General features: G+C 33.0%; 1 protein-coding gene across 1 annotated transcript; it reads left to right on the top strand.

Annotated features, from left to right (window-relative positions):
- Positions 1–3280: 3280 nt before the first annotated feature.
- LOC107928551 (vicilin C72-like) lies at positions 3281–5591 on the top strand. Its single transcript, NM_001426009.1, has 5 exons — positions 3281–4031; positions 4121–4296; positions 4373–4453; positions 4536–4817; positions 4898–5591. The coding sequence occupies exons 1-5, from the start codon at positions 3290–3292 to the stop codon at positions 5381–5383; spliced, it is 1767 nt and encodes a 588-aa protein (NP_001412938.1). The 5' UTR covers positions 3281–3289; the 3' UTR covers positions 5384–5591.
- The last annotated feature ends 3192 nt before the right edge of the window (positions 5592–8783 follow it).

Here is an 8783-nt window from a genome sequence, read left to right as displayed (position 1 = left end):
TGGGCCTCAAATGTAATGGGTTTAAGTTATTTTTAATAAAGCCTTGAGAGTCCAAATTGGATCCCATTGGTTTCACAAGTCCAAATTACCCGATTTTAGTTTGCATCGAGTGGACGTTAATGATGATGTTGGTACAAAATATATTATTATTTAAGTAAACTACAAAAATATCACCTAACTACATCTTTCATTCTATTTTAGTTACCTAACTATTAATTTTTTAATTTAGTCATTAAACTTTTTAAAATTAATATTTTAATTACTCTACCTTTAGTTGCCCTAAGATGAGTAACGAGAAGTTGATGTGGATTTTTTTATTAGTCTAATAACAAATTTAATCATCTGATAGTTACACATTCTATAAATTTGATCCTAAATATAAAAATTTCAACAAATTTAATTTTTAATGTTTACAAAATTAGTCATTTTATTTTAAATTCTAAAAATTTAATAAATTTAACCCTCAACATTTATAAAATTTAACAATTTAATTTTAATTTTAATTTTTCAAAAATTAAATTTTTTTAAAAAAATCATTTTTAAAAATGATAACAACGTGCGTCCGCTTCTTTGGTTAGAACCATGGTCCAAATCATCCATACTTGCCATTCTATTACAAAGAGGAAAATTCACCATTCAAGGCTACGAATTTGGGACTGTCACACTCTTTTACAAGCCAGGTGCAAATATAATAATCTCCGTTCATTAAAATTTTCGTGATCGGGTTGATTTTTATTTTTATTTTTTAACTATGTGCCTTCGGAATAGCTGATGTATTTAAGGACATTGTTGGTAGCCCATATTATATTGCACCAGAAGCATTGATGAGGAAATATGTACTAGATGTTTGTTTTTTTTGGATATATAATTTTTTTATTTTTCAAATTTTATATATTTTAAATGTCAAAATAATAATAAAATATAAAAAATCTAATATGTTATAAAAAAAGTTCAAATATATAAAAATACTAAAAAAATGTATAAAATGAGATGTATAAAAAATTTTATAATTTTTATTATTTTTATCACATGTCAAAATATCATGTTGCCACATGTTGCTATGTTATAGGTCGCCGGTACTATGTCAACGGATTTTAATGATATTAGTCAGTATCCAAAGAAAATATCTAATTGATTTACAAGTTTAAATATTAATTAAGTTAAAAAATATTTTAAATACCAAATAAATATACGTTACTTTGTTTTTATTAACCCTAAATTTTAAGATTTTTTATTTTAAAAAGATAGTCATAAAATTAAAGGTAATCTACAAAAATAGTCACTTTTGTTTGCCTCAGGTTACATTTTAGTCACTTATGTTTGAAATGTTACGTTTTAGTCACTTATGTTATTATTTTGTTACGAAGTGATCAATGGGTGCCTTAGATTTTAGGTGCCAACTTGGATTTCTAAATAGAACGAAAATAGATTTTTAATTAAAAAATTAATTAATTAAAATTTTTAAACTTAAACCTTAACTAAAAAGAATTGTTCATTTCCCCTTTTTTATTTTTCTTCCATCTCTTCGTTTTTCCAATGGTTTTTTGGTTTTCCATTTTTCCCTTAAAAACCAAGAAAATGAAAAGAAAAAAAAACTTATTTGGAATCCAAAGAAGTTTAGAAGAGAAAAAATTTTTACTTGGTCTTTCCTTTCATTTTTCTATCAAAAGAAAAATAAAAATAAAAGAGAGAATATTTGGTTGGGTGAGTATCGGGTTTGTGTAAAGCTACACCGAAACCACCATTGATGAAGAGACAGAAATTGTACTAAAGTGAACAGCTTCTCTCTTTCTTTCTCTCTTTTTTGTTTTTTGTTGTTTGATGAACAAAAATACTTAAATTTTAATTTAGGGTTTTCACTAAACAATAAAAAATTCAATCTTTTGTTTTTCAGTATTGAATAAAAAAGATAGAGGAATGCAAAGAGGAAATACCTAAATCCTCCATTGAATCCATCTTTATAAAGCAGTCAATTTGATTTCAACTATTTTAATCTTAATAATAGTTTTTCCAATCAAATGAAAAAAAAAACCATTGAAAAAAAGAAGAGAAGGAAGAAAAGTAGAAAAGAGGAGATGAACAGTTTTTTTAGTTAATGTTTAAGTTTAAAAATTTTAATTAATTAAATTTTTTAATTAAAAATCTATTTTCATCCTATTTAGAAATCCAAGTTGACACCTAAAATTTAGTTGGACTGCCATGTAGGATTATCGTTAGAGAGATAACGGAGCTTAACGGTAGAGTGATCACTTTGTAACAAAATAATAACAAAAGTGACTAAAGTGTAACATTTCAAACATAAATGATTAAAATATAACCTGAGGCAAACAAAAATGACTATTTTTATAGATTACCCTAAAATTAAAGAGTCATGGCCCTAGCCCCTCGCCTACTTGTTTGTTTTTAATAAACTAACATAGTATAATATATTGTTAGGATTATATAAAATTATTAATAAATAGTATAATTAATTTAAAATTTATGAAAAAATAAATTACCATATTTCTTAATACGTGGCACCTTATGTTAGATTGGACTGTATAACTTATATACTATTATCTATATTGAATCCAAATCCTTACTTTTAAGCGTTTTTAGTGAAACATTTTATTTTCCATTCTTATTATATAAATTTATATAATGATATAATATGTAATACTTAGATAATATTATTGAAAAAGAATAAAAATACCTCAAACTTTGAAAGGACTAATTTGTATGAGCATCAAACGTACAGGATACCAAAAGTATACATATCTGAATTTGTTCATATCTCCTGCAACTCATAGATCATCACCATGCACAGCAACATGTGTACACTTGACTTGTCCTCTATCAACTCAACCCTTAACTCAGTGAATCGGGACATCTCTGTCTCACTTTAAAACCCTTCCCAGTTTCAACACTCTTTGAATTCAACTGAGTTCACATACAACACAACACGGTCCATCATCTTTCTGCTGTTAAAGCATCATCATTTCGCCCCTTCCAGTTACAGATGCAACCATGAACCCCCCTGCAACAAAGTTTGTCCGAACCTTGCTAGTACCATGTGAAGGGATGTGGCATCTCGATATCTACCCACCACTATACAAAAAAAAAAAAAAAGAGACAATATTTCGTCTTCTTTAATTTGCACACTCGTCATCTTGCATGTCAATGTCTTCAACACGTTGATGAAGATTTGCATGCAAAAATATCACCTTCCACAGCTCCACCTTCTATAAATACATTACCACTCTTTGCTATTACCATCACACAGTAACAAAATACAGAGCTTATCGTAATCATGGTGAGGAATAAGTCAGCTTGCGTAGTTTTGCTCTTTTCTCTTTTCCTTTCCTTTGGCTTGCTTTGTTCTGCCAAAGACTTTCCCGGAAGAAGAGGCGACGATGATCCTCCGAAGAGGTACGAGGACTGCCGGAGGCGATGCGAATGGGATACACGTGGACAAAAGGAGCAACAGCAGTGTGAAGAAAGTTGTAAAAGTCAGTATGGGGAGAAAGATCAACAGCAGCGCCACCGCCCTGAAGATCCCCAGAGGAGATACGAGGAGTGTCAGCAAGAATGCCGACAACAAGAAGAAAGGCAACGACCACAATGCCAACAAAGGTGCTTGAAACGATTCGAGCAAGAACAACAACAATCCCAGAGGCAATTCCAGGAGTGTCAGCAACATTGCCACCAGCAAGAACAAAGGCCGGAAAGGAAGCAACAATGTGTGAGGGAATGCAGGGAAAGGTACCAGGAGAATCCATGGAGGAGAGAGAGAGAAGAAGAAGCAGAAGAGGAGGAAACTGAAGAAGGAGAGCAAGAACAAAGCCATAACCCTTTCCACTTCCATCGCAGATCATTCCAATCTCGATTCAGGGAAGAACATGGCAATTTCAGGGTCCTCCAAAGGTTTGCTTCAAGGCATCCTATTCTTAGGGGCATCAATGAGTTCCGCTTATCTATCTTAGAAGCAAACCCCAACACTTTCGTTCTCCCACACCATTGTGACGCTGAGAAAATTTACCTTGTCACCAACGGTGAACATTCTTCCATTTCCCCTTCCCTTTATTAGCATATATAGTATAACGCCATTAACTAAAACATGGTAAACTGTTTACTTTCACAGGAAGAGGAACGCTTACGTTCTTGACACATGAAAACAAAGAGTCTTACAATGTAGTACCGGGAGTTGTAGTCAGAGTCCCAGCAGGAAGCACTGTGTACTTGGCTAACCAAGACAACAAGGAAAAGCTAATCATAGCAGTGCTTCACCGCCCTGTTAATAACCCTGGACAATTCGAGGTTCCTACATTTTTAAAACATTTACAAACTTGTTTGGTTTTAGTTATATAGATATTTACTTATATTTTTGCTGCAGGAATTCTTCCCAGCTGGAAGCCAACGCCCTCAGTCATATCTCCGAGCCTTTAGTCGTGAAATTCTTGAGCCTGCCTTCAATGTATTGCTCTTTGAACTAATTAATCAACTTTTTTTAATAAAACTTGATTATTCATTGATTCATTCATGTTGTGTTGTATCAGACACGAAGTGAGCAGCTAGACGAGCTGTTTGGTGGGAGGCAAAGCCACCGAAGGCAGCAGGGACAGGGAATGTTCCGTAAAGCCAGCCAAGAACAAATAAGGGCATTGAGCCAAGAAGCCACTTCTCCAAGGGAGAAAAGTGGCGAGAGATTCGCCTTCAACTTATTGTACCAAACCCCTCGCTACTCCAACCAAAACGGCCGCTTCTATGAGGCTTGCCCACGTGAATTCCGGCAACTCAGGGACATCAATGTCACCGTTTCAGCCTTGCAATTAAACCAAGTACTTAAAACCAAATCACCCTTTGTTTTCCCTCTAATTTCCATCATTATACTAACCAAAATCAAATCCTTTTTTTGTAGGGATCAATCTTTGTGCCGCACTACAATTCAAAGGCTACATTCGTGGTCCTTGTTAACGAAGGAAATGGATACGTTGAAATGGTTTCTCCTCATCTTCCTAGGCAAAGCTCATTTGAAGAAGAAGAAGAACAACAACAAGAACAAGAACAAGAAGAGGAAAGGAGAAGTGGGCAATACAGGAAAATAAGGTCCCAGTTGTCGCGTGGAGACATATTTGTAGTCCCAGCAAACTTCCCAGTTACATTCGTTGCATCCCAAAACCAGAACCTGCGGATGACTGGGTTCGGTCTTTACAACCAGAACATTAACCCAGACCATAACCAGAGGATCTTCGTGGCTGGAAAAATCAACCATGTGAGACAATGGGATAGCCAAGCCAAGGAGTTGGCCTTTGGGGTGTCATCGAGGTTGGTGGATGAGATATTCAACAACAACCCACAAGAGTCTTACTTCGTGTCTCGACAGAGGCAGCGTGCATCTGAATAAAGAGTTAGAGGCAATAATAACCACATAGTCTCGTGTTTACGGACTAATGTGAAATTTTCTAGTTTTAAGCAGGCATGTAATGAAATAAAAATGGTGACCTATGTAAAGGAGGAGACCCTTGTTTTGTAGTGCAATAACTTGTATGAACTTTTTGAGTGCCTTTTTTGTCTTTCTATGTTAAGGAATAAAACGTTAAGTACTTAAGTAATTAATTAGTATTATTTCATTTGATTTGATGTTGTTAGTGTCTCTAAAAATTATACTAATACCAAAATTTTCAACCTTGAGAAAGGGGAAAATTTTATAATATTTGATTGTGAGCATTTATAGATTTTGTAATATTTTTGTGGAGCTACCCGCTCTCGTGTTTAGATCTAACCGTTATATTTGATTGGTGAATTAGCTACATTCTATTATAGGGTTGTTAGATCCCTTTCTATCTTGTTCAACAGCTTGAGTTTAAGTCGAATGGAGCTTATGAAAAGCTTCTTGCATGAAGACATGAGGAGGATGCTTATACCAACTCTCAAGCTCTATAGGGGTAAGGTCAGGTTCGTTTTCATTAAATGAGCAAGTAACCCTTTATGGGTCATTTAGTAATTGGCTAGCCTACTTATTGCTTGGGCCTTTTATTGCTATTTGGACTTGAGCCGGTGGTTTTGACTCTAGGTCTAAACCCACATATTTTGGGTACAACAATAATCCCTCCAATCTGCTAGTTTGTCGCACAACTTTCTGGACAAAAAAATTCCAACCGGAGGTTTTAGCTCCCTTCGAATTTCACCAATGAGGTGAGTTTCATCAAATGCAACGAAGGTAAATGCCCCAATGGGTTAACTAGTGTTTATTATTACAAAATTAACCTTGTTTTAAGATATATTTTTCTTTTATTATCCCCAATGCTCCATTGAAGTTTTTTTATTCATCACTTTTGCCTTTCTTTCTTTTCTTATATATATAATTGATTTAATTAAACAAGTTTAATTTTCAGTAACTTTCATGCTCAAGATATGGTATAATATCAAGAGAAAAAATTTCCATTTTGTAATGAAAATGAACTTGCATTGCTAAGGAAAACGAAATTTAGTTAAATAAGTCATTTTACCGATAATCTCTTGACCTAATAATAAAAATATTATGTTGTAAATTATATAAAAGATTGGATTCGATCTCAAACAACTTTATTCTCATTCTCATTTATAAAAAAAATTAAACAAATTAATTTTGATAGGATTGAATCAAATTCTTTTAATATATATAGTTAAAGTGGTATTTTTTTTTGGTAAACTTCAAGTCAAAGAAACAAGTTCCAGGCTACGTTGACCACGACTTGGAGAATCTGGAAAGTGCTGAACAATATGCCAACCTGTTGACTGTTGCATGGAGTGGGTATCGTTCCTCTTGTACGTATAATCAGATCCCGTTTTGCAGGTGTTTGATATCTGCGAGTATTGGTTGTAACTTCCGATGGACATAAACTTGGCCAAGGAGGTACCTGCGCCACTTCCTGTTTGGGGGGTATACAAACATGTTGAAATCCGGAGCCGTTGGAGATGACATAGTAATTGTCTGATAAATAGTAATTTGCAGTGAGTTTGGTTGAAGTGTTGTAAGGACGTAGCAAAATTAGTGGATAAGGGCTGTCAGTGGTAAGTGTTGCTGCTGCGTCGTACAGTGAACCTTGGTGATTGTATTTGAAGGAGAATGTTAGGTGGTCTGCGGGATAATTTCTGTCTTGAGGAGATGTGTTGTGAATCGAGATATTTGTTGTTTGAACCGTTGATTCTGCTCGCGAGGTAGTCTGTAAGGTGACATTCGTCTGCAAGGCCCCGTTGTAGGCATTATGATTATGTATTGCGCAGTTGATTACCTCCATGGGATAGTTAAAGTGACATTGAACTCATAATATTAAAAGAAACCATTATGACTTTTTCTTAATGATAAATTTAATCACTAATATTTATATCTTTTATCAAAATGGTCTTAATTGTATTCTTGAGTTTTTTTAGCCGTCAACTTTTAATTTTTCTACTTATAATGAAAATCATAATTAAAATATAAAATGATTAAAATAATAATCATAAATAAATTTGAAAAACTAATATAATGAAAATCTAGTTAAAAAAAAATATCAGTTTTTATTCATAATTTAATCATCCATGTAAAGATAAATTTTTATATTTTACAATAAATTGGTTATAATTATAAAAAAAGTGCCTAATAATTTATCTTTTCTTACTTTTTCAATTATCAAGATGAAACTATTTGATTATTTCTCTTTTTTAACAAATAATCTTAAAATGAAGCACATATTGTTTAATTTATTAATATCATTAAAAATTAGAGAGATTTAATTCTAGCAGACAAACACACACAAGTGAGGTCAATGTAGAATATATTATACATCCACATAATATAATTCCCTATCTGGCTTATAATCAATCATGCTATTAACTAACAAGTATTGCAATGAATAAACAACTATAAAACACTGTGTGTTAGTCTTACAGTTAAAGTGTTCAAGGTTTAAGACGCACTAATCACATTTGTTTGATAAGATAAATATTCTAATTTTAATCACATGATACAATAATAAAAAAGTCATCACAACTTCATAAATATCCGCTATCACTTCTTCTAATCACATATTACACTTTTAGTAAAGATAATTATAAACACATCATCAATAAATAAATAATTTTAAAATTTTATTTTAATATAATTTTTGTTTCTACTCGTAACTTCTCTCTCAAAAAAAAACCAGGTATAAGTATGCCTTTATTTTAAAATTCATTTTTATTTTTCAACATGTGACGTGTTATCTTAGTTTTTAATTTCAGTAGCGTGAATTTATACAATTAGATTATATTGAATTGAAATAGTCTCTATGTACATATCTTAATTCGTTCATATCTCAAGCAATTCATCAGTCATCACCATGCACAGCAACATGTGTGCACTTGAGCTGTCCTCCATTCTGCCCAAGTGCAGATAAAAACCAACTCAACCTTATAACTCAGTGAATCGGGACATCAACTCATCTCTAATTCACCTCATAAAACAACCACATCCCACTTTTTACACTCTTTAAAGTCACTTGAGTTGACACAAACGACAACTCGGTCCACCACTCTACTGTCAAAGCATTATCACTTCGCCACTTCCAGTTACAGATATACAACCATGATTCCCCTCTGCAACAAAGCTTGTCCGAACCCTGACCGTACCACGTGAAGGGATGTGGCATCTCTATAAAAAAAGACTCAAAATATTTTGTCTTCTTTAATTTGCACACTCGTCACCTTGCATGTCAATGTCTTCAACACGTTGATGGAGATTTGCATGCAAAAATATCACCTTCCACAGTTCCATCTTCTATAAATACATTACCAGTCTTTGC

This window comes from Gossypium hirsutum, chromosome A09 (assembly GCF_007990345.1).
Source record: "Gossypium hirsutum isolate 1008001.06 chromosome A09, Gossypium_hirsutum_v2.1, whole genome shotgun sequence".
Lineage (NCBI taxonomy): Eukaryota > Viridiplantae > Streptophyta > Magnoliopsida > Malvales > Malvaceae > Gossypium > Gossypium hirsutum.
This window is presented reverse-complemented; position numbering and strand designations above follow the sequence as displayed.

Coding starts and splice junctions, on each gene's coding strand:
- LOC107928551 (NM_001426009.1), top strand. CDS start 3,290: ATGGTGAGGAATAAGTCAGCTTGCGTAGTTTTGCTCTTTTCTCTTTTC. Junction 4,454..4,535: donor TTCTTGAGCCTGCCTTCAAT/GTATTGCTCTTT, acceptor GTGTTGTATCAG/ACACGAAGTGAGCAGCTAGA. Junction 4,818..4,897: donor CAGCCTTGCAATTAAACCAA/GTACTTAAAACC, acceptor CTTTTTTTGTAG/GGATCAATCTTTGTGCCGCA.